The sequence below is a fragment of the Polistes fuscatus genome, unplaced genomic scaffold (genome assembly GCF_010416935.1).
Source record: "Polistes fuscatus isolate 324 unplaced genomic scaffold, CU_Pfus_HIC Scaffold12, whole genome shotgun sequence".
Taxonomy (NCBI): Eukaryota; Metazoa; Arthropoda; class Insecta; order Hymenoptera; family Vespidae; genus Polistes; species Polistes fuscatus.
The window spans coordinates 6,820,166-6,847,467 of record NW_025113020.1 but is presented as its reverse complement, the minus strand read 5'-3'; the positions used below and the strand labels follow the sequence as shown (position 1 = coordinate 6,847,467).

At 28.8% G+C, this 27,302-nt stretch overlaps 2 protein-coding genes across 4 annotated transcripts; one reads left to right on the top strand and one right to left on the bottom strand.

Moving 5' to 3' along the window:
• Positions 1 to 5: 5 nt before the first annotated feature.
• LOC122513390 (kinetochore-associated protein 1) lies at positions 6 to 8,934 on the bottom strand. Of its 2 annotated transcripts, none has more exons than XM_043629718.1 (32): positions 8,703 to 8,934; positions 8,374 to 8,615; positions 8,167 to 8,280; positions 7,842 to 7,968; positions 7,619 to 7,767; positions 7,324 to 7,520; positions 6,771 to 7,234; positions 6,503 to 6,700; positions 6,020 to 6,438; positions 5,786 to 5,954; positions 5,631 to 5,726; positions 5,374 to 5,565; positions 5,169 to 5,299; positions 4,978 to 5,083; positions 4,634 to 4,874; positions 4,414 to 4,558; positions 4,188 to 4,339; positions 3,864 to 4,094; positions 3,741 to 3,784; positions 3,382 to 3,656; positions 3,158 to 3,312; positions 2,878 to 3,081; positions 2,672 to 2,787; positions 2,479 to 2,588; positions 2,273 to 2,394; positions 1,909 to 2,184; positions 1,742 to 1,833; positions 1,285 to 1,649; positions 1,013 to 1,201; positions 690 to 921; positions 222 to 608; positions 6 to 125 (listed from the first exon to the last, which is right to left on the bottom strand). In XM_043629718.1, the coding sequence occupies exons 1-32, from the start codon at positions 8,838 to 8,840 to the stop codon at positions 78 to 80; spliced, it is 6,126 nt and encodes a 2,041-aa protein (XP_043485653.1). In that variant the 5' UTR covers positions 8,841 to 8,934; the 3' UTR covers positions 6 to 77. The 2 variants fall into 2 exon arrangements, with proteins under 2 accessions (XP_043485653.1, XP_043485654.1); XM_043629719.1 differs by having other exon boundaries at positions 3,382 to 3,653.
• Positions 8,935 to 9,176: 242 nt separating this feature from the next.
• LOC122513389 (BTB/POZ domain-containing protein 17) lies at positions 9,177 to 11,791 on the top strand. Of its 2 annotated transcripts, none has more exons than XM_043629717.1 (4): positions 9,177 to 9,512; positions 9,614 to 9,832; positions 9,935 to 10,075; positions 10,311 to 11,791. In XM_043629717.1, exons 2-4 carry the CDS (start codon positions 9,734 to 9,736, stop codon positions 11,571 to 11,573), a joined length of 1,503 nt encoding a protein of 500 aa, XP_043485652.1. In that variant the 5' UTR covers positions 9,177 to 9,512; positions 9,614 to 9,733; the 3' UTR covers positions 11,574 to 11,791. The 2 variants fall into 2 exon arrangements, with proteins under 2 accessions (XP_043485652.1, XP_043485651.1); XM_043629716.1 differs by having other exon boundaries at positions 9,178 to 9,512; positions 9,614 to 9,853.
• Positions 11,792 to 27,302: the final 15,511 nt, after the last annotated feature.

The window sequence follows — 27,302 nt, the reverse complement described above, 5'->3', positions numbered from 1 at the left end:
TCTTGTTATACCTAAATAAAAAAATGAATAAAAAGAAGAAGAAATATACATTTTAAAAAATATAAACGATTATGTTACTACTGTGATACCTCTTTCGTTAAATTTTGTTTTAATATTGTAATACACTGAAAAAGAAATAAAAATCAACATAGTTAATTGGCAAAAAGATATAACTTATTATACTAGATTAAATAATCAAATATCTAGATATTTGTACTTACATATGGAATTCCAAGTATTCCCTTTGACGACAAATTATTCAAATCATCGATAATATTTTGCACATTTGAGAAAGATTTGATACGGGTGAAAACAAATTGTTTATCGACAGTACTTAAATATGGTAAGAAAGCGACTGCTAAATGTGGTTGTTGAGTTATAAAGCAATAATTTAAAATATCATTGAATTTTAGCTCGTATGTAACAGGACACGAATACAAAAGACAGAATGCAGTTATGCAAGCATCTATTTGTTCCGAGGATGGTTTTATATCCATTTTACTGAATGGTTCTACTATAACAACTTGCCATGCCAATTTATATCCTTTACATGTTGTAATGATACTTGTTCTACTTATTCGTGGTAAAATTTCCATCAATTCAATTACCTGAAGGATAAACATTTAATGATATTATAGATTATTGTAATATTAAATAGATATAATAATTAAATGCAACATCTTTTTTACCATGACTAATCTAGTCATTTCCATTAAACATTTATCCCAAATAGCGCAGTCATTTATATTGTAATCCGTACAAATGTCTGCAATTAAAGTCAAAGCTTGTCGAGAATGATATTGAGTGTTTAATAACATTTGTACAAGTTCGTGTTTAGAACTTGTTTCGAACGTGGTTATATCGTATCCTAATCCTAATGTTTCCAATTTGCTTACATATTTCAAAATTTTTGTATATTGTCTGTAAAATGATACGTAAAAGATCATGATACATTTTTAAATATATCAAAATAAATATGAATGAATGTATTATCTATACGATTGAGTTATACCTAACAGTTGATATTTCTCGTTTTGTTAAGTCCTGTAAAGTCGTTGGATCTGTGATTGATTGCAAAATGTCCAATGCTCTGTATCGCATTTCAGTATTATAATCATTTTCAGGATTTCCACCAAAACCAATGTCTATTAGAAAATGTATCGACAAATCAACATTTCCGTGTTGAAGCATGTAACAAGCTCTGTAAAAAAATTAATAATAAATAGATAAAATTATTCTAATTGAAATTAAATATGTTATTGAAATAAATATGTATATTACTACCTGCATAAATTAGTTTCAGAATTCAAACTGAGGTTTGCTCGATTTAAAGTAAAAAGTACATCCGTAACACTCTGATCGAATCCAACTTGTTCAATAGCATCTGGTTGTAACCATTCTTGAAGTAATTGGAAACGCAGTTTGACTAAATTCAAATTAAATAGATGACCTAAAGCATCAACGGCTGAATTGATATCAGGTCTAATATTTATTGCACTTTGATATCGTAATGGTATACTATCATCCATGTATAACGCATGAACTAACTCGCATGGATACGAAATCAAAGAGATATAATTTTCTTTTCCCAAACCGTGTGATCGTAATATATGCTCAGCTGTGAATCTTTCATATTTAAATTGAATTTTCTGCAATAAAGAAAGAATTACATTAATCAATAATACTTATACAAATATATTTATAATTTAGAGAAAGAAAAATAAAAAAGAAAGATATTTACTTCTAATAAACCTTCTTCGAAATTCGTCGATTGTTTAACTGCTAATTCAGCAAATTTAAAACATTGTTTTATCGCAGCTACTTGATCAGCACCTATTATTTTCAAAATATTTAACATTATATATTATTCATATAATATATTAATAATATGATTAATTATAAATATACCAGGAGGTGTGTAATTAACAACGTAATATAATGCAGCAGTTGCATAATATAACGCATCTGGTCCCATTCGTTCTATACACTTTAATACGTTTTGAAGGAAAATATTATTTTTAGGATAAATCGACCATTCCATAGTTTTTCTTCTGCTATTCAAAGGTCCCCATTCTTGAATGACTGCTTCCTTTATGGCTACAGTACATAATATATGCGGTTCTAATTTGATAATAGGTACGATAGTCAACCATTTTTCATAAGACTTCAAATTTAATTCAGATGCTATAATAAAAAAAGAAACAAATAAAATTATACTAAACAATTAATAAGTTTATTATTTGAAATATAATGCAGTCAAGAACTTTCTTACTTATTAGTTTCCAAATCTCAATTTTGGGTAAAAAAGGAAGCCTATATTCTGAAATAGCAGGTAACGATTTATATTCTGGACTAAGACGCACCCATTCTTCCTGCTCTACCAACGTAGGTTGTCTAGAAAAATAAAATAAAATACAATTTTCAATACCTGTATGTGTCTATATGTTTATACTAATTTTTATAACTTTTATTATTTACCCGCATCTAGTATAATTTTTTAAAAAACAAAAATAATTTCTCGTTTCACTGCTTTCTATTTCTGCCAGGTCCAATAAAATAATAAATGCTTCATAATGATAGAAATTAATCTGCGTTAAAAGAAAATAAACATAAGAGACACAGAACGGAGAGATATTAAATATTTAATCATTTTGTAATAGTAAAAACTTACTTCCGGCAATATACTCTTAGCGTATTGTTTGAATGTACTTTTCTCAATAATTTTGTTTACTACGGTAGTACACTTTGCTCTTAATTTATTTACCTCCTCTTCGGGAATTTGTAATTCTGTTGAATTGTTGTATATGAAAAAGATTCAGAAAATAAAATATTTCATTTAAAAAATTATTTTAATTATAAATATGTTTTAATATTTACCTCTTTCTCCATTGCAATAAGAAATTTTAAATGTTGGGTTCCAAGTATTTAATAATATTTTTAGATAAAGTTTCAAGCAATCGTCTACATCAAATCCAAAAGATTTACAAAAATCTTGAAGAATAGGAATCATGTTTTTATTATTGTTATTCATTAAACGTGTTAATATTTGTCTTTTCTTGTCGTTGTCGCTGCTAAAAATCTCTGTAAATAAATGTAGATATTTATACATTTATATTTTATTTAATACTTATAAAAAAAAAAAAGAAATTATATAAACCTCTATATGCAATGGAATAAGCAGTCAATCTTTGTGCCCAATAATGTAACATTTTAAACCATTTAACTGATTCCAATTGTGATTGATTTTGTTGTAAGCTAAAGTACTCGTAGGCTAATATCGAAACAGTACTATATTTTGCAAAATCCGTTAATCTAAAAGAATACAATTAATGTTTGTATTATTATTTTTAAAACTACTTTTTATATAATTATTATACTTACGACTTAGATGCTTCTTCATCGGATAACATAAAAAGACAGGCCAAACCCAGTTGTAAATCAAATTTAGGAGCATTTACAACTCTTTTCAATAAGTTTTGTATACTCTGCGATAACACAGATTTTAGTTTATTTAATATATTTTGTTCGATTCTCAACGAAAAACAAAAACTGAAGTATAATGTTTTAACTATATTGAATAACGCGTATTCCTTATGTATGGTAATAATGTTCCTCATTTTTATAAGCAAATCACTCAGCAATTCTTCTATTGTCTTCTGGATGTAATAACATAAAGTTTTTCAAAGTTTAAATTTATTAGAAATAATATAATATATATAAATAATTGTAATTGAAAGTACCTGCTCTTTAATCATATCTTCTTTAACTGTTTTTATTTTGTTCGCTATACGAGATAATATAAAATTGTTAATATATTATACATAACGTATAAAAACATTTTGATACTTTAAATTATTACTCACGCATAATTTTGAAGTTTGCATATTTTATAACAATAGATAATACATCTTTTATTACGGTAAAAAATAACGGTTCGAATGATATTACAAGATCATTGTACATCGTGTGTAATTTCAATTGCGATTTATGTATCTTTTCAGGATTTTCATTTATAGTACTTGTGTTATTTGTAGCTAAAGATTTCGAATATAAGTCTGCCAAATTATGATACTTAAGTATACATTCTATTTCACCTATAAAAACAAAAACGAAAACAATTCAATTAAAAGCTAGCGTGTTATTTTAAAAAAACAAACAATAAAATACAATACTTTTTAGACACTTACATCCAGTGCAATAGTTTAATGCGCATGCGCATAAACTTTTTATAATTTTTGCAGTTTCTACATTTAATTTTGTATTGTTTAAAGTTAATCTACATACATCCTTCACATATTTACACTCGTTTGCTGTTATGTCAACGTTTGATTTTTCAAATCTATAAAATAATAAAAAAAGATATATTTATGTATAATAAATTATTGTGTTCTAAATAATATTATATAAACTTACCCAGTTAAATGTTTTAATATGTCAAGATTTTGTGTATTTTCTAATAGTACAGAGATAACTTTCAGTCTCGGTAATTTCAAAATATCTCCAAGTTTAACAGCTTTTTTGTACGCGGTCATAGTAGATAAAGATTGCGCATTTACTTCTAAATTAACAATATTAATACATGAGTATCTTCATTTTCTGAACTACTAAATTATTTTATAAAATAATTTTTTACCATGATTCAAATTGGCGATACAAGTCTGTAATATTTTATCCTTTCCAATATACAATTCACCTAGCGGAACAATAATATTGAACTCTTTTTTAATTCGATATAAATCTTTAACTGCATCAATTCTTTTTGCGAAGCCTTGGTAATAGTATCGTTTAATTTTAGATTCCATTAACATTTCTTGTAATTTTGCATCGATCCAACTTAAACATTCAAAGTAATTTTCTATAGATTCAGGAACATCCTAAAAATAAATTTTATTAAAAATTAGCGAAGGAACACATGCTTCATGGGTTAAATCACAGTATAAGGATTTAACAATAATATTAATTCTTAGATATTGATACCTTTAAAGTAAAACTAGAAACGATATAATTAACGATTCTCTCACAGCAATAAAGGACAATATCATCTTCCAAATTGTTTAAAATTTGAAATGGTATATCAAAATTTCTGTAACACGATTAAATACTTTAATATCGAAAAAATATAAAAATGAATTAATCAATTAATTTTAATAATAATTTAATTCACTCACCCTCGAGTTAAATAATAATTAATACAAGACGATAATGCGTTTTTCCTTAATAACACATTATTCTTAGTTAATTCGTATAAATCGTTTATCATTTCTTTATGATTTTGTTTGATAATATAAAATATTAATTTCTAAAACACATAATTGAAATTATAAAATACACTTGCAGTTTTTTATACTATAATAAATAATATTATATACTAACATCGTTAATACCAATGTTCGCATAGCCATACTTCTTCAATATAAATTTTATTGGTACATAATCTCGTTCAATTTTAATTTTTGTCGATAAAGGATGTTCAAACTTTGTACTTATTTCTGCTAATTGTGATATAGTCTGACTCCATGGAATGGGTGCTTTTTTTAATATCTCTAATGTTATCTTAAGCCGATTCTATAAAATATAATTTTATTTTAATTTTTTCTATAATTATTATTTATAATTATTAATTAGTTTACCTCAATATCATGTACGAAAGGGATAACAACAGCGACTCTTCTTTCCCATTGAGCTTCTTCCCATGACCACCAATCTTTTGAATTATATATAAGTTTCTATAACATTGAAATATTATGATTAAATATTTAAATAATATATATATAATATTACTTACTTGGATATACGAAGAAAATACTACATCATTTTCTAAAGAATGATTAAGCATATACTGTTTTAAAAATTTGTTTATGAATTCTTGAATACCTTCGATTGGTATTTTATTCAATAACAAATGTATTACGTCTATCGGATCACCGATGTAAGAATTGATAGGCACCTTTATTCTGTAAACAATATTTTAATTCTATTTATTTAATTCTTTTGAAATTTTGTTATAACGATAACTTACCTATAATCAATTTTCAATAATTTTAAATCGTATAGACTCTGAACGATATGCATAAACAATTTGAATTTTGAGCTTTCATTAATATTTTCTTTATAAAAATATAGAGGTGGATTTTTATCGAATTTTAACAGAGCTAAAAATTTAGTAGCAAAATCGATGCCTATTTGAGGCCATTGTTCGGATTGAAAATTTTCCAAAGATATTATTTTTTGACAACCCCAAGTAATCATATCATCTATCGATGCAGGTAATAACGATAATAGAGAAGGCATAAAATTTGATAGCCATGCCCATAAAACGTTTAGAGAAATTTTATCTGGAATTATTCTAAGAATATTTCGTACTGTTTGAATCGATAAATTCTTTTCTATGTCTGGCAAATGTCTGGACCAAATTAAAGCTGCAGCTTCAAGTTCTCCCTATAAATAAATAAACATATTATTTTTCAAGTATAAGAAAATATGAAAATAACTTTTAGCTTACCTTACTCAAACGAATTTTACATTCTTCAAACAAGTCAGCTCGCGAAAAGCGTATCCATTCGTTTAAAGTTTGATCCAAGGTATATTCGTTAGTTATTAAAGTTTCGTAAAGTATTTCAAAAGTTTCTAATTTATGAACAGCGGTATTTATAGATTTAAGAAGATTTAACTGCTCGTTTTGTATCATGTTCATATTATCCTACAAGTATAACATAATTAATATTAAAATTACAATAAATTATTTATTTTATAAAGATTTCAAAGATTACCTTGTTATTATCGACAATTCTTTGTCTCGCGTATAAAAGTAATTTTTTCATCTGCTTGTAATCTATCATAAGAGCATTCGTGCAACATGTAATAATAAATTGCAAATCATTTATTTGATTTAATGTATTTATCAACACATCTAAATTAATTTGCTCCGATGTTTTTTTAGCCCAAGGATTAAGTTGTTCTACCAATAACATCGCTTTAGAAATATGAATACTTTCCAAAGTTAGATTGAACCTTTTAGCAAAACTCTCAGCCTCTTCGAATTGTCTTCTCTTTAATAATCTTTCCAAACAGAGGCTTGGCGCACTTTCTACTATACTTTTTATTCTAATCGTATCTGTGTATTTGCCATTGGTTATTCTTTCTATGAATAATATCGATCTGATAGATGAATTCAAAGTGTTTACTAAAGCTGTAGTCGAAGGTACATTTATTATTTCAAACTTTTCTTCAAGATCTGAAATGTTACAATGCACGTTTAAATTATTCCAAGTCTGGAATGTTTCTTTAAGGATAAAAAAGAAAAAAAAACAAGAAATCATTTACCAGGGAAAGAAACCAAACGTAAAGTTAATGCATCCTTATTTTCATTTTCTAATAAAAGTAAAATTTCCGAATAATTGTCGCTTTCGTCAATAATTAACATAAAATCTGATACTTTTTCTTTGTAAATTTGTTTACCGATTAATGTTTTAGTACAAACTATCCTCATAAAGTTATCTGTACATAAACATAACATTGCACTGGAATATATATAAAAAAATGTAAAGAATATTAGAAAATAATTATAATAAATAGAAAATAATATCGAGACGTTTGCAAAAACTTAGTTAAGACTTACTTGAGCTTTTTAAGAATTTGAATTTTTTTATAACTAAATGACAAAGTAGTCAAATTGCAAGAATTTTCACTTGGCCAAGTAAAGCATGTATCTTTTCCTATGAAAATAAAATTTGAAATATCTGATGAAACGGCTACCGCAGAAAATCTCTAAAAAATTAAGAAGATGTTAACATATTATTAGTCAACGCTCTATCACATCGATTAGATTTTTTTTATATTACCTCGTGCTGATCGGTTCCAGCAAATTCTATTTCAACTTGTAAACTTTTTTCAAATGTTTTCTGTGACTCTATATTTTCGTAATCAATTACATTGTTAGTTAATTCTTCGGTAGGAGGGAAAGTAATTCTGAAATGTGTTTGAATTTATATGAGACAATTCAAAAATAATAAATATGAGTCTTATTTATAATAAATCTTACAAGTCAAATGTGTAAAAAGCAAAACAAAGTATAGCAAAGAATACAGCAAGTATCTTAGCATGTTAAATCATAGAACACAAGGAGTTAAAGAGAAATTATAATTATTAGATCTTTCATTACAATACCTATGAATAACGCCTCTTCTATTAACGAGAATAACTTGCATTGAATCGTTATCATTTTCATCTAATAATATTTTCATAATATCCAAATGATTGTTCGTAATACGAAATGCATTTCTAAAAAAGAATAAGAAAAATAATTAAACTAATATCAATAATTGTATGATTAAAGTGTAAACTAATATTTTATACGATAATTGTTTTACTCACATAGAAAAAAGAATTCTAGCCTCTTCTATTAAGTGTAAACAAAAAAGCATTCCATTTTCTAATAAGACGTATAAAAATTCTTCATTTTTTGATATACAACAAGATGTTATTAAAAAATCAAAAGCAATATTTAGTAATATGTTTTGACATGTTTCGTCTTCGAATATTGTAATAGATTTATCTACCACTACACACAGTCGAGTATACTGAAGAAAAACTTGAATAGTTGGTTCATTTTGGATCTAATAAAAAAAAAATAAAATTAATAATATTATTTGTTAAAGAATCTTTGTAAAAAAATTAATAAAAATGTTTTAAATTTCGTTTACCTCTCCATCCGTTTGAATGGATGCAAGTGTGACAGTTTCATAAATGGATGTTTTACTTTCTACAACTTGTCTTTTTCCAAAATTAATAGTCTCATCTTCTGTATCAAAACCTGACAAAACCTTATTCCACAAAGCCATTTTATAACTGTTTTATAACTAAAACTATGAACACAACATTTTCATAATAATCATATAAACATATTAACACTATAATATATATATATGCGCACTTTAAATGTAATATTTTATTATTTGATTATTTTTCTGTACATATTTTTACAAATTGCAGTTAAAAACTTAAATAATTCAAAAATGTTCGCTCTATAGACAACATAAATTGAAATTTAGTATAGATGGCGTTGCTGTTTTACTAATTACCAATGCACCAATCAGATGATTAGACTTGCAATCATTCATTAATTACTAATGCACCAATCAGATGATTAGTATTGCAGTCATTCATTAATTACCAATGCACCAATCAGGTGATTAAATTTCCAATCGTTGATAACTATCAATGCGCCAATCAAATGATAAGATTTGATTGTAGATGGCACAGCTGTTCTATCCAATGTATTATCTGAATTATCATCACAAAGAGACGTAACAAATCTGATAAGACCTTTTAAAAATAATTGTCATTTTTGTTAGTAACTAATAATGTTGTAATAATTATTAAATTATTCAAATAACAATATTAGTAAGACAAAAAAATAATTATTGAAAAATAACAAAATTTAAAACCTAAAAAACTGTTTGAAAAAATTAACAAAAAGAAACATTGATATAATGGTTTAAAATTGAGAAACAGTGAGTTTGAAAATTTATATTAATTCAACTTTTAAAGATATGTTAAACGGATTTCAAGTTTTTTTTTTTTTATAATTAAAACATATAATCTTGAAATTTAGATGCAGTCAAATAACGTGAATAAATCACATGAACAAAAAGTAATGTATCATTAATTATTAAATTTTATACGGTGTAAAAAGAATAGCGAAAACTAAATAACAGTGAGGAGACATGTGCAGATGTTACGCAGTACATTTAGGTGGATGACAGGTTCTTCAAATATGGATTCCAATAAAGATAACGATGGTCTCACTATTAGTGAGATTAAAGATGAATCTGTAGGTTCCGATTCTATTGAGGTCAATAAATATTTTCATTAATCTTATATTTATTATTATTTTTTCTAATTTATATTTGTTATATTATGTGTATTTTATTAGGTGGATAATTCAAAAACAGTTTTATTAAAAATAGCAACGTTATATGCGGAACGTCTTATGAATGATATCTGTTTGGTCGTTGATGGAGTAGAATACCCGGCACATCGTCTTATTCTTTGTGCTTCTAGTGATGTTTTCCAAGTAAATATATCATTTATTTTTATCAACCCCTTGCACTATAATAATGCATGAATTTTATGATATATTTTATGACTCGAACGCAAATCCTATTCATGGTAAATTGTACAATCTAAATGTAAGAAACGAGAAATGATAGCATCAATTATATCACGCAGCTTCATGCATTAAATCATAGTACAAGGAGTAAATTATAATTTACAATACAATGGCATTAATCAATTTGTTTAAATTGTAGGTAATGTTAATGAGTCCGCAATGGAGTGAATCTCAAGAAAGTAGAGTAACGTTGCAAGAAACTCCTCAATGTGCACCTATATTTAGTGAATTTTTGCGATACTTATATACCGGTCAGATAAGAATTAATCATGGAGTAGTTCTCCCAATCTTATCGTTAGCAGATAAGTATAATGTTAAAGATTTAATATCGTTGTGCCTTGACTACATGCAAGATCATATCGCTTTGGCTGCAATACATGGCACATTGGTATCATGGTTACAATATACTTCTAATTGTGGTCATCAGGATATTACGCAGTCATGTCAAAATTTTATTAAATGGAATTTAGAATTAGTCGCCAAAACGTCGGACTTTGGGAACTTTGATCTTGATATTTTAGTGTCGATGTTACATCAAAGTAGTTTAGTTATAAAGGATGAGATGACACTTTATAAGTGCCTGGAATCGTGGTTAGTTCATCAGGCTAACAGATTAAAAAATCAATTGTCGCCGGATGATTTAGAAGCGACGTTGAAACAGTTGGTAGTTGCTGTTATGTCCCTGGTTAGATTTCCTATGATGTCACCTAGACAATTGGCGGAATTACTATTATCACCTTTAACTAAAAAGTACAAAGAATTTTTTGTTGAACGTATGTCTATAGGAATGTCTTTTCATTCTGGACAAATAGATAGAGTTAAAGAAGTTTGTTTGAATGAAGAAGATGGTTCTTTGTTATTCGAACCGAGACTTTACACCATCGACACTTGTAGTTCTTTGCTTACGATAGAAAATTTTCACGAATTACCTTCTTATCATACAAGGACGCTTGTCTTTTCCAGCCATTCCTGTCTGGCAGAATATGCTGGTGACAAGGCATGCGAATGGGTTGTTGATATTTATCCCAAAGGTGTTTGGTTTAAAAAGTTTTTCCTTATTGTTTGGCAAGGTACCGTTGAAATGCCAGAACATGTCAAACGTTCTGTTAGATTGTCTTTAACTTGTAAGGAACCACCAGTCAATGATGATACAGATATGAGAGTAAAGATAGGTGTTTTGATATATGGACTCCAAGATGGAGTTGAACATATTGCAAGAGTGACTGAAATTATACATAGATTTAGTACAAAAGAACGTGTTCTCAATCTGGACGATTTATTACCATTTGAAGAACTTAATCCTCGACTACGTACTATAACTGACAACACAGTATCACCATTCCTAGTTGGGCCCAACAAAGACATACTTAAATTACACATAGTCATTTCTCCAGCTAATTAATGTGTACGAATATTAATATTCTATTCTACTCTAAAACCATCAAAGGAAAAATAATATTTTCCCTTTCTCTCTCTCCCTATCTAAGAAAATATGTGTTCTTTGATATTATATAATTTCTTTTTCTTTATAAATTTAACGATTTTTTCATTCATGTTATTGATTGTTAAATGATGGGTGACCAATTAATTTAGGAAGTATTAAAAGTAAGATATTAAACGTATGATTTGTTATATTTTATGAATTATTGTAAGAGATCTTTTTTGTTTGTTTTATTTTTTAATTATATAACATAGGAAATACATTTTTTTAAAATATATTTTTAATAAGGAAAAAGAAATACTTAAATTAATATAATAATTTTTATCTATATTATATATAGTTATTTTATGTATTATATGTAACGAACACAGTAAAGTATATGAATACCTTACATATATATATATAATACACGTATGTAATTTATATGTGTAATATATATATATTAGTATTATTTAAGTTTCTTGTTTCAAAATATAATTTTCTATTAGATTATAATATTAGAAAAAGCAAACAAATAAGATAAAGAGAAGAGATAACTGCACAATTAAGAACTAAGTTTATTATGTGATTAAATCTGAAATCAATCGAGTATCAAAATTTTTAAATTAGAAATGAAAATATCATCGATGTACATAAATGTGTCAAAATAAATAAGGAAATAATTTTTAGATCATTCTCGAAAGACAAAATGCGATGGGGTATTTTAAAGCTTTACGAGAAGTAGTATATAAGAAATTAAATCCCTGACTGTTATGTAATGTTGGAAATTATATAATTAACTTCCTAACTGGTATTCCATATTCTTCATTCCCATTTTGCATGATAAGATTTTTCTCATTGAATTTATGTATAGATATAGATGTATTTAATGAACATCTGAACGTAAGACGAAAAGAAAGATTAATGTAATTGGAAGTTTGGAATTTTTTTACTGTAATTATTACACACCAATAAGTTTGCGATTAATAATTTTAAACGAATTACTTATGTAGAAAACTGCCTAAAAAAAAATAAATCACGTATATTAAATTAATTTTTAAAGGTATTACGATTATGTTAATTATATTAAAGATATAGTCATGTTAATCCTTTTAAAGAAACAAAGGTTCTAAACGAAACCCTTTACAATCTATTTTTACCTTGGTACATTTCTACAAATATTTAATGATATATTTGTTATAGAATTTAAAATAATTATATTTTATATTTAGTGTTCATATGTGTGCCTTCAGAAATGCACTTATACATATATTTTAAAAGGCAGAAATTTGAGCAGCTCAAAACGAAGAAAATCAAAAAGGTTTCATGTTAAATCCCACGATGATCCCCTGTAACAAAAAGAAGACTATATTAATGATAGAATCAAGTGATAAAATAGCCTGACATATAAGTCGTCCCATTCGCAGATGCATTTTTCAATTGAATTCTATATTTAATTGTACCAAAAATCTCTATCACCCGTTGCAATGAAATTAAATTTAAACGCGTGATTTTACATTTACATAAAATATATACAAAAAAAAAAAAAAAAAAGAAAGTACAAATATCAAGTTACTAAAAAAAATAATATCTAATAATTATTATGAAATACTTATAGAGAAAAGAAAAATTGTGCAAATTTAATAAAAAACGATCACAATAAAAAATTTTAAAAACGAAACAAGAAAAGAGAAATTACTGTAATATTTACCGAACGTTATTTAAACTTTAAAATTTAATAATACAAAAATTGTAATATTTCTGACTCTAACTAAACACATACGCATCTTTTGGACGATATGGCACACAGATTTGATGTGCCAAGGAGATGGAATGGTCCATCATCTCCAATTACAACTACAAATTAATGACGAGCAAGAATGTAATATAATAAAATATAAAATATGACTAGAAAGCTATTCTCGAAAGGTTCTAACTTGTCGTTGAACCTTTGAAAACAACTGAATAGTCTATGTAGTTGCCCTCTTCAGCCACAATTAAGTGGGGGCCTCTTCGGCCTAAGCCTCTTCTTTCTTCATCCCTGAAAACTGCATTGGAAATTTTCAACGTGCAAGAAAGATAAGATACCTCATATCTTTTTTTGCAAATTAACTTTTATTTCGTTTATGATTCTTTCTAATATGGAATTATGAAAAAATTAATTTAAATTTAATGTTAATTATATTCAAGCTCGTATAACCATGGATGAACTTAGAGTTCATTGCATAATATTACACGAGCACATTTAATCTAACGTCCAAGCAGATAATTACAATCGATGACCTAATAACACGTCGCACTTTTAATATCAAATAACAAAATTCAATTGAAATTTAATAATGCAACAAATGTAATGCATTTTCTTGCAATATTTTCATTTCATTCGTTTGTTATATTAAACTATATTACAAATATTTTTCATTATAAGAGAAAATCGCTATTGTGCGAAGTGCTAATCTCATAATACTTAAAACTAAGTATCAAATTCATCAAAGGCTTTGCCAATTTGATTCGACTCTATCTCGTTCGAGATAGAATCGAAAAAGAAATGGATCTTCCAAGTGGTTGCAAATGCCTCTATAAATTATGATACATACTCAATATTACAGAAGAGTCACAAAATAAATTTACAAAACAAGCATAATAGAATGAGATGATAAAATTTTGCAACAATTCTGTATAAACCAGGAGGCGGAATTTCCACTCCGGAGTGAAAGTAAGCCTAGTGCCTTTCCTGGGTCCTACCTACTTAAAATTAAAGTTTTGACATTCGCTCAAAGAAGTATGCTACCTGTCTGCCAATTACCCGTATTTAAAAAGAACAAATACACATACGTACCCACCCAATCACTCCACGATTCTCTCACATACCACCAGGGTGCAAAAGCCTAAACTAGAGAGCATGCCCCGGGGCACCTCCGACACCCTAGTTCAACCACGTTTTCTAAACTTATATGCTAAAGGGTATACGTACTGATTGCTGTAATCGTCTGCCAAGGCTAGTGATTATTGCAGAAAAAACTAAAGCAAAAATACAAGTATACACTAGTATATATGCATACTAGTAATATACGAGTATATCAAAGTTTCCACAAATAAATGCGGTAACTCTACTATGCAAAACGATTGTTAAAAAAAAAAAAAAGTTCGTATCGTACACGTGAATCTACGAGTTATTTTTATTCAATAACTTTAAAAAATAATAAGCGTGGTATTACGTGTCGCGAAACGATGTACAATGCACACACCTAAACGCACACACAGGTGCAACGTACACCGTGCAATCACTAGCACAATGACAGCCGCCAATAGGGGAAAAAACTTAAAACTAAACCTATACTAACCGTTTCTCACCTATACGAGTAGCACCTGGGCACAGGCATAGATGAGAACGCAGAAAGTATAGGGGGGAGAAACGGGAGATTAGTATATTAGAAGCTGAAAATCCTGATCTAAAAAATATGATTAAAAACACATATATACATAAGACATAAATACATTTTTATAGAAATTTATCTAAGCGGCTAAGGACTCTACAATTTATTTGATAAATATTAACTTTTAATATCTTTTAATATCTTTTAATATATTTTAATATATTTAAAAACCTCGGACGACTCCTTTCATTAAGTTGGCTGTTCTAATAAAAGAACTGGGCTTTGAGCCACCACTTAATTGCTAGAATCTATCCGTCGCGAATGTGTTTGTTTTCTTGCTCATTTATTTGTAATATCGAAGTATCGATATATCGAAATTAATCGAGATTAGATAAACTAAGTACGAAGCAATGCATGTAAGACATTTATCACATGCTTTTCTGGACGAAAACGAGTAAATTAATGCTCGGTTTCGCCACTACTAACCACGAACAAAACACGTAATAAAAAAGAAAGTGCATTAATTGATTGCACTGTTAATTAAATGAATTTAACCGATGAGACAAGAAAACCTATCCTGAACTAATATAAAATATACAATACAATATACAATATAATATACAATTTTCATGAGTAACTCCTAGAAAGGAATTACTCATGTGCTCGTCACTAATTTATTTAAATAATTACAACCAGTAACTCGTGCCGATTAGGACCTTTCATCCTCGACATGATTGAGCACCGGAGGGACTTTAAATTTTAACTCACGGAATAAGAAGTTCTACGATGGCTCCAAAACACTCCTACTTCGCAGCAAGTATTGTAGAATGCGAGTATCGAAGATCCATCGAAGATCCATCGAAGATCCATCGAAGATCCACCGAAGATCCATCGAAGATCCATCGAAGATCCATCGAAGATCCATCGAAGATCCATCGAAGATCCATCGAAGATCCATCGAAGATCCATCGAAGAATTCATTCCACATCTTTGATAAGGTAGAAAGTCCGTCGTCATATCTGTAAAATAAAATAGAACAAAACGATAAGTTATTTGCAATATAATCCAAAATCATATAAATAAAATCGAATAAAATGTAAATAAAAATAGATACTTACAATGCATTCCAATGGGATGAAATTCAATTGCACCATGGCGATGCACCTCGCGTGAATCTAAAAACGCGGTATAAACGAAAATAAGAAACTATAGATGAGTTTCTTATCGCGAAACCGAAATTTTATTATACGTCGAACAACACTGATTCTAATTCGCGAGTGATTTTAATTTACTATACGCCCGATCACTGATTCTACACAACTAATTCAAAGACTGCTTTGCACACAGTCAATGCAAGTAGAAAAATCTTCATTGATGCACCGATTCTAATACGCGAACAGTCTGTGCGACTGTTTAAAGATAAAAATACAACTTTACTCGAACAAACTCTAATGCAATTACTGCCTTGGTCGCAGTTAATTTAATATATATATTTCAAAAATTGTTCGCGAACGCGACGGAATTGAAATTAACGAACGAACGTGCTTCTAATCCGTGATTTTAATTATATTTAACGATACAACACTCCCGTATATTGCTTCGCGCACGATGCAATGCACGAACACTTGCAACACTTCACAAACACAATTCACTAACACTTCCAACACTGATATATTCCCATGATGTTCTGAAACAGAAATAAAAACAAAATTATAAATATCATTGTTGTAAGTAAAAAAATTATTATAATTATTGAGAAAGTGTTTAAAATAAAAATTGACTTACGTTTATTCTTCATTGATGAATGCACGATGGGTATCCTACCCTTAGGATGACGATGAGCACACGTTTAAACCGAATAAAAGAAACTAACGGAGTTTCTTAACCGAGCAAACGAAACTTTAACATGCGACGATCAACACTGACTTTACTTTCCGATTCTTTTGTATTTTATTTTTACGATGCAACACACGAGTACCTCATTGCCTACGCGCTCGATTGCAATGATGTTCTGAAACAGAAAAAGAAAAAGAACAATTAATATCATCGTCGTAATAAAAAACCATTAAAGTTATCATAGAAACGTTTAATAGGAAAATATACTTACTTTTAGTCTTCATTGATGACTGCAGGATGGGTATCCTACCCTTAGGATGACGATGAATAAAATAAAATTAAATAAAACTCTGAAAAGCTGAAACATACTAAAAAGATTATAGAACAATATATCCTGTGAATCATTCCTGAAGGCATTGCACACTTTTAAAGATATTTTATCATAAAGAATCAATATAAATTCAAGCAATATTAATTGCCTTTATCTCACTACTTGTATAAAATTACATATAAAGTATGTAATATCAGTAAAAATTGTTAATAAAAATCGATAACGTTATATATATATAATAGTTTAAACGTCACGTTAGTTAGATCTTAGCTCGTTGAAGGACTGATCAGGAATGAACACGTAACCGCGTCCTTCTTGTCGAACGTTCGGCTGTCTTCGTTTTGTTTTCGGCTGCCTTCGTTTCTTCTGTCTCACTTCGAGAAATTTCTGGAACATACGTACACATTCGTTATTGCCCGTAGATAGAATATTTTGTTTTTTTATTTTCTCTCTCTCTCTCTCTCTCTCTCTCACTTTCGTACTCACTCTTTTATGGTTTAAAAAAAAGAATAACGCTCACCTCGATGAATATGAAGATAAAAAAGAGTAAACACAATTGTTAGACTGAGTATATGTATTCTGCTGGACTCTCCTAATGCTCGGTACCTAAAAAAGGAAAAAAAAAGATTACATTAGTATAACATAAAGAAAATCAAATATATGAGTGTATGTGTACGAGCTATCTATACTTATGCATATATGATTGTATGTGTGTGTATGTGACAGGAATCGAATTCAATACGAAATACGATCTTTGAATACATAATTATGAAAAATAATTAATTAGAGCATCATTAAAGATGGTAGTAATTATCGATACCATGAAAAAAGCTGGAAATTAGAAGAAATATTGTTAAGTAACATTGGTGAGATTGGCGGGACGTCGAGATATATCGATGTTACATTCTCATAGATATCTATCGAACTTTTCGATATTTCGTTTTGAAAACACTCACGTATGAAAATCTTGTGTGTAGCTATCGTTTGATATATAATAGGAAGGTGTAAAATACTTTTCAATTACCTGAGTTAAACGAGATGACAGGTATACAAAATGGTGGTCGTCGCTGTGACGTAGCCGCAAAGAAACGAAGCGACATCTGAGACGACATCATGGCTGCTTTAGAATGTTACATTTTTTCCATCTATCATAGAAAAATATCGAATAGTTAAAAATAGGATATAGGAACATAAAAATTGTCGAAATATATACTTTATTAATCCAAACAATCAAAATTGAACATTATAAGTCGATATCCATAGAAATGATGCCGTAAAACAAGATATATATATCATTGCGTAGAAAAATGCATACCAATGTACATGGAATTTTTTTCTACGCAAATATTCTTTATCCTCGACATTATCGTAATCTTTCGATTATATCATTTGGAAGTCATTTGCTAGAAGAATCTATTAGTATATAGGAAGATTATTTACGTTAGAAAATATTTTTTAATTACCTGAGATTAACGGGACGACGTAGCATCCGTCCGATCTCCAGCACCGACGCCGCGAAAAGAAAGAAGAATGATCAGCAAAGAGCCCTGATTGGCTGATAATTATTGCAGAGATAAGTGACCAATCAGAAATTCCCAATTATCATATAGAAATTCACGCACACAAGCTTCCTTGTCACACGTACGTAACTCGGCTTTCTTCATGACCACGCTAGTCAAGCTAGACATGATAATTTATTTATTAAATAAATAAAAAATTTATTCTATTTTACTATTTAATGTACACGTATCTTGTTAATATTTAAAAAAAAACGAAAAGAATAAAGACAATATGCACTATAAACCTTATCACACCGCACAGAAGAACATACATAATTTATTTATTACATCAATTAAATATCAATTTTATTATCAATTATAATTATCTAATTATTAATCCAATTAATAATTATTTTTATCTAATTTATTTTTCTATTAGGTGTACACGTTTCTTGATAATATTTAAAAAATAAGGAATAAAATAAAGAGGTTATACAATAAAATCCGCACAGAAGAACACAATTGTATAGAAAAGAAACCGCGTTATAGAAATCTTTAAAACAAATGACATAAAGCACTGTAACCATCCTTAAAGAATTAAAATAACAAGAATTTTTCCATATCGATACAGAATATGGGAATTTATACTTTCATAGTTGGCATGAGAGATGTCAATTGTTTTCTTTCAATTTATTTTAATTCTTTAAGGATTTCTACAGTGCCTTATGTCAATTGTTTTAAAGATTTCTATAACGATGTTTCATCTCTATAAAAATGTGTTTTCCTCTGACATGCGATGTCAATTGTTTTAAAAATATCTGCAACGAGGTTTCTTTTCTATACGATTGTGTTCTTCTGTACAATGTGACAAAGTTTTTAGTGTATATTGTCTTTATTTTACACGTTATTTTTTAAATATTAACAACGTTTTACAAGTATACAAAAAACTCATACATTTAATTTTCTTTATATTATACCAATGCTATATTACTTTATATTTTTTTTTAGGTTTCCAAACATAGGTAGAATACAGCATGAATACATATACTCATTGTCAGTCTAATTGTGTTTACTTTTCTATCTAAATAATAATTGTGTTTACTTTTTTATATTGACATTAGTTGTGGTAAGTTTATCTCTTTTCTTTTATAACATAAAGAATAGTAATATAAAAAGTATGATAAGGGGAAAGAGAAAGAGAGAGTGACATCTTATACAAATATCATACATATACATATATAGCTCCTTCAGTTTGCTTGATACTTTACTAATAGAATCTTATGATTTTCAGACTTGCAAGTATTTGAAGATTTGGAAAAGCACAGCATCTATTAGGCTTTCTTATTGTTTTGTGTATCAAGTATATATATAAAAGAAGAGTTAACAAGATTTTAAAATGAATCCTGGCAATTTTTTTGGTATTTAAATGAGACAACACCTCAGCTTTCTTCTATCATAATGGTAAACTTTAATAATTCATATTTTCCATTAGTATATTGTTTATTAATTGTTTTAATATATTGGTTGTATAATTGTTTAGAGAAATGTACTTTCTTTTTTCATTTCCATATACGTGTACATTACGTATACATTAACAATTATTTTAATGCACTAATGCACTTTTCTTATATTGCAGCTAAATTTGACCCTCGAAGTCCTCACTGCGCAGGAGCACTAAAATAATTACACAAAAATTAAAAGAATACTAAAATAAGAACGTTACAATCTTAAAGATTATGTATTAGATGTATGACACCCTTTATACACATGCGCAACGTTAGGAAAGTCAGATAAACAACGTTTAATAAAAGTACTTTCATAGAGGACAAGAGCTCATTTCAACGGTGGATTTCGAAGGGGACGGTACATAGATCGTATATTCCTAGCTTTTAGACAACAATAGACATTCCTATCGATTATTTAACAATTATTTTAATATTCTAATGCAATCTCTTCATATTTCATATTGTTTAAACACATATGTACTGGTTTAAACATTACATACTTGTTAACATACTTTGAATATAAAATGATTTTAATGTAATATTTTTCTGGAAGAAAATCTTATTATACAAAGTCATCATTGTACAGGGATGTTAAAACAAATGTATATTAGTTTAGACAATTACATAAAAATTGAAGGAATGTTTATATCAAAACGTTGCAATGTGATTAAGTTTTTAGTGTATATTGTCTTTATCTTACTCGTTATTTTTTTAATATTACCAAGGAACGTTATACACTTAATAGAAAAATAAATTGGATAACAATAATTATTAATTGGATTAATAATTAAATAATTATAATAATTCATAAAATTTATATTTAATTGATGTAATAAATAAATTATGTATGTTCTTCTGTGCGGTGTGATAAGGTTTATAGTGCATATTGTCTTTATTCTTTTCGTTTTTTTTTAAATATTAACAAGATACGTGTACATTAAATAGTAAAATAGAATAAATTTTTTATTTATTTAATAAATAAATTATCATGTCTAGCTTGACTAGCGTGGTCATGAAGAAAGCCGAGTTACGTACGTGTGACAAGGAAGCTTGTGTGCGTGAATTTCTATATGATAATTGGGAATTTCTGATTGGTCACTTATCTCTGCAATAATTATCAGCCAATCAGGGCTCTTTGCTGATCATTCTTCTTTCTTTTCGCGGCGTCGGTGCTGGAGATCGGACGGATGCTACGTCGTCCCGTTAATCTCAGGTAATTAAAAAATATTTTCTAACGTAAATAATCTTCCTATATACTAATAGATTCTTCTAGCAAATGACTTCCAAATGATATAATCGAAAGATTACGATAATGTCGAGGATAAAGAATATTTGCGTAGAAAAAAATTCCATGTACATTGGTATGCATTTTTCTACGCAATGATATATATATCTTGTTTTACGGCATCATTTCTATGGATATCGACTTATAATGTTCAATTTTGATTGTTTGGATTAATAAGTATATATTTCGACAATTTTTATGTTCCTATATCCTATTTTTAACTATTCGATATTTTTCTATGATAGATGGAAAAAATGTAACATTCTAAGCAGCCATGATGTCGTCTCAGATGTCGCTTCGTTTCTTTGCGGCTACGTCACAGCGACGACCACCATTTTGTATACCTGTCATCTCGTTTAACTCAGGTAATTGAAAAGTATTTTACACCTTCCTATTATATCAAACGATAGCTACACACAAGATTTTCATACGTGAGTGTTTTCAAAACGAAATATCGAAAAGTTCGATAGATATCTATGAGAATGTAACATCGATATATCTCGACGTCCCGCCAATCTACCAATGTTACTTAACAATATTTCTTCTAATTTCCAGCTTTTTTCATGGTATCGATAATTACTACCATCTTAATGATGCTCTAATTAATTATTTTTCATAATTATGTATTCAAAGATCGTATTTCGTATTAAATTCGATTCCTGTCACATACACACACATACAATCATATATGCATAAGTATAGGTAGCTCGTACACATACACTCATATTTTGATTTTCTTTATGTTATACTAATGTAATCTTTTTTTTCCTTTTTTAGGTACCGAGCATTAGGAGAGTCCAGCAGAATACATATACTCAGTCTAACAATTGTGTTTACTCTTTTTTATCTTCATATTCATCGAGGTAAGCGTTATTCTTTTTTTTAAACCATACAGAAATGTATACAAAGAGTGAGAACGAAAGTGAGAGAGAGAGAGAGAGAGAGAGAGAGAGAAAAATAAGAAAACAAAATATTCTATCTACGGGCAATAACGAATGTGTACGTATATTCCAGGAATTTCTCGAAGTGAGAACAGAAGAAACGAAGACAGCCGAAAACAAAACGAAGACAGCCGAACGTTCGACATGAAGGACGCGGTTACGTGTTCATTCCTGATCAGTCCTTCAACGAGCTAAGATCTAACGAACGTGACGTATTAAACTATTATATATATACAAGCATCATTATTAAAATTAACATACTTTTACTTTCTAAATCTTTTAATTATTACTTTTTATGTCAATTTTAAAGATTATTACATTTTCTTTTTATATTATTGATTGTTTATGATAAAATATCTTTTAAGTGTATGCCTTCAGAATGATTCACAGGATATATTGTTCTATAATCTTTTTAGTATGTTTCAGCTTTTCAGAGTTTTATTTAATTTTATTTTATTCATCGTCATCCTAAGGGTAGGATACCCATCCTGCAGTCATCAATGAAGACTAAAAGTAAGTATATTTTCTATCAAATTTCTATAATAACTTCAATGGTTTTTTATTACGATGACATTAATTGTTCTTTTTCTTTTTCTGTTTCAGAACATCATTGCAATCGAGCGCGTAGGCAATGAGGTACTCGTGTGTTGCATCGTAAAAATAAAATACAAAAGAATCGGAAAGTAAAGTCAGTGTTGATCGTCGCATGTTAAAGTTTCGTTTGCTCGGTTAAGAAACTCCGTAAGTTTCTTTTATTCGGTTTAAACGTGTGCTCATCGTCATCCTAAGGGTAGGATACCCATCGTGCATTCATCAATGAAGAATAAACGTAAGTCAATTTTTATTTTAAACACTTTCTCAATAATTATAATAATTTTTTTACTTACAACAATGATATTTATAATTTTGTTTTTATTTCTGTTTCAGATCATCATGGGAATATATCAGTGTTGGAAGTGTTGTGAATTGTGTTTGTGAAGTGTTGCAAGTGTTCGTGCATTGCATCGTGCGCGAAGCAATATACGGGAGTGTTGTATCGTTAAATATAATTAAAATCACGGATTAGAAGCACGTTCGTTCGTTAATTTCAATTCCGTCGCGTTCGCGAACATTTTTGAAATATATATTAAATTAACTGCGACCAAGGCAGTAATTGCATTAGAGTTTGTTCGAGTAAAGTTGTATTTTTATCTTTAAACAGTCGCACAGACTGTTCGCGTATTAGAATCAGTGCATCAATGAAGATTTTTCTACTTGCATTGACTGTGTGCAAAGCAGTCTTTGAATTAGTTGTGTAGAATCAGTGATCGGGCGTATAGTAAATTAAAATCAAACGCGAATTAGAATCAGTGTTGTTCGCCGTATAATAAAATTTCGGTTTCGCGATAAGAAACTCATCTATAGTTTCTTATTTTCGTTTATACCGCGTTTTTAGATTCACGCGAGGTGCATCGCCATGGTGCAATTGAATTTCATCCCATTGGAATGCATTGTAAGTATCTATTTTTATTTACATTTTATTCGATTTTATTTTATATGATTTTGGATTATATTGCAAATAACTTATCGTTTTGTTCTATTTTATTTTACAGATATGACGACGGACTTTCTACCTTATCAAAGATGTGGAATGAATTCTTCGATGGATCTTCGATGGATCTTCGATGGATCTTCGATGGATCTTCGATGGATCTTCGATGGATCTTCGATGGATCTTCGATGGATCTTCGATGGATCTTCGGTGGATCTTCGATGGATCTTCGATGGATCTTCGATGGATCTTCGATACTCGCATTCTACAATACTTGCTGCGAAGTAGGAGTGTTTTGGAGCCATCGTAGAACTTCTTATGCCGTGAGTTAAAATTTAAAGTCCCTCCGGTGCTCAATCATGTCGAGGATGAAAGGTCCTAATCGGCACGAGTTACTGGTTGTAATTATTTAAATAAATTAGTGACGAGCACATGAGTAATTCCTTTCTAGGAGTTACTCATGAAAATTGTATATTATATTGTATATTGTATTGTATATTTTATATTAGTTCAGGATAGGTTTTCTTGTCTCATCGGTTAAATTCATTTAATTAACAGTGCAATCAATTAATGCACTTTCTTTTTTATTACGTGTTTTGTTCGTGGTTAGTAGTGGCGAAACCGAGCATTAATTTACTCGTTTTCGTCCAGAAAAGCATGTAATAAATGTCTTACATGCATTGCTTCGTACTTAGTTTATCTAATCTCGATTAATTTGATATATCGATACTTCGATATTAAATAAATGAGCAAGAAACAAACTCATTCGCGACGGATAGATTCTAGCAGTTAAGTGGTGGCTCAAAGCCCAGTTCTTTTATTAGAACAGCCAACTTAATGAAAGGAGTCGTCCGAGGTTTTTAAATATATTAAAATATATTAAAAGATATTAAAAGATATTAAAAGTTAATATTTATCAAATAAATTGTAGAGTCCTTAGCCGCTTAGATAAATTTCTATAAAAATGTATTTATGTCTTATGTTATATGTGTTTTTAATCATATTTTTTAGATCAGGATTTTCAGCTTCTAATATACTAATCTCCCGTTTCTCCCCCCTATACTTTCTGCGTTCTCATCTATGCCTGTGCCCAGGTGCTACTCGTATAGGTGAGAAACGGTTAGTATAGGTTTAGTTTTAAGTTTTTCCCCTATTGGCGGCTGTCATTGTGCTAGTGATTGCACGGTGTACGTTGCACCTGTGTGTGCGTTTAGGTGTGTGCATTGTACATCGTTTCGCGACACGTAATACCGCGCTTATTATTTTTTAAAGTTATTGAATAAAAATAACTTGTAGATTCACGTGTACGATACGAACTTTTTTTTTTTTTTAACAATCGTTTTGCATAGTAGAGTTACCGCATTTATTTGTGGAAACTTTGATATACTCGTATATTACTAGTATGCATATATACTAGTGTATACTTGTATTTTTGCTTAGTTTTTTATGCAATAATCACTAGCCTTGGCAGACGATTACAGCAATCAGTACGTATACCCTTTAGCATATAAGTTTAGAAAACGTGGTTGAACTAGGGTGTCGGAGGTGCCCCGGGGCATGCTCTCTAGTTTAGGCTTTTGCACCCTGGTGGTATGTGAGAGAATCGTGGAGTGAGTGGGTGGGTACGTATGTGTATTTGTTCTTTTTAAATACGGGTAATTGGCAGACAGGTAGCATACTTCTTTGAGCGAATGTGAAAACTTTAATTTTAAGTAGGTAGGACCCAGGAAAGGCACTAGGCTTACTTTCACTCCGGAGTGGAAATTCCGCCTCCTGGTTTATACAGAATTGTTGCAAAATTTTATCATCTCATTCTATTATGCTTGTTTTGTAAATTTATTTTGTGACTCTTCTGTAATCTTGAGTATGTATCATAATTTATAGAGGCATTTGCAACCACTTGGAAGATCATTTCTTTTTCGATTCTATCTCGAACGAGATAGAGTCGAATCAAATTGGCAAAGCCTTTGATGAATTTGATACTTAGTTTTAAGTATTATGAGATTAGCACTTCGCACAATAGCGATTTTCTCTTATAATGAAAAATATTTGATATAGTTCAATATAACAAATGAATGAAATGAAAATATTGCAAGAAAATGCATTACATTTGTTGCATTATTAAATTTCAATTGAATTTTGTTATTTGATATTAAAAGTGCGACGTGTTATTAGGTCATCGAGGGAAATTATCTGCTTGGACGTTAGATTAATGTGCTCGTGTAATATTATGCAATGAACTCTAAGTTCATCCATGGTTATACGAGCTTGAATATAATTAACATTAAATTAAATTAATTTTTTCATAATTCCATATTAGAATCATAAACGAAATAAAAGTTAATTTGCAAAAAAAAGATATGAGATATCTTATCTTTCTTGCACGTTGAAATGTCCAATGCAGTTTTCAGGGATGAAGAAAGAAGAGGCTTAGGCCGAAGAGGCCCCCACTTAATTGTGGCTGAAGAGGGCAACTACATAGACTATTCAGTTGTTTTCAAAGGTTCAACGACAAGTTAGAACCTTTCGAGAATAGCTTTCTAGTCATATTTTATTTTTTATTATATTACATTCTTGCTCGTCATTAATTTGTAGTTGTAATTGGAGATGATGGACCATTCCATCTCCTTGGCACATCAAATCTGTGTGCCATATCGTCCAAAAGATGCATATGTGTTTAGTTAGAGTCAGAAATATTACAATTTTTGTATTATTAAATTTTAAAGTTTAAATAACGTTCGGTAAATATTACAGTAATTTCTCTTTTCTTGTTTCGTTTTAAAATTTTTTATTGTGATCGTTTTTATTAAATTTGCACAATTTTCTTTTCTCTATAAGTATTTCATAATAATTATTAGATATTTTTTTTTAGTAACTTGATATTTGTACTTTCTTTTTTTCTTTTTTTTTTTTTTGTATATATTTTATGTAAATGTAAAATCACGCGTTTAAATTTAATTTTATTGCACCGGTGTAGAGATTTGGTACAATTAAATAGAATTCAATTGAAAAATGCATCTGCGAATGGGACGACTTATATGTCAGGCTATTTTATCACTTGATTCTATCATTAATATAGTCTTCTTTTTGTTACAGGGGATCATCGTGGGATTTACATGAAACCTTTTTGATTTTCTTCGTTTTGAGCTGCTCAAATTTCTGCCTTTTAAAATATATGTATAAGTGCATTTCTGAAGGCACACAAATGAACCCTAAATATAAAATATAATTATTTAAAATTCTATAACAAATATAACATTAAATATTTGTAGAAATGTACCAAAGATTTTGAATATTTTTTTTATTGCAATGTTTAATCTTAGAATTTATCTGTTTCAGCTTTAAAACCATAATGGATCTACATGAAGTTTCATTTTTATAATAATAATTGTGGTAGGCATAATAT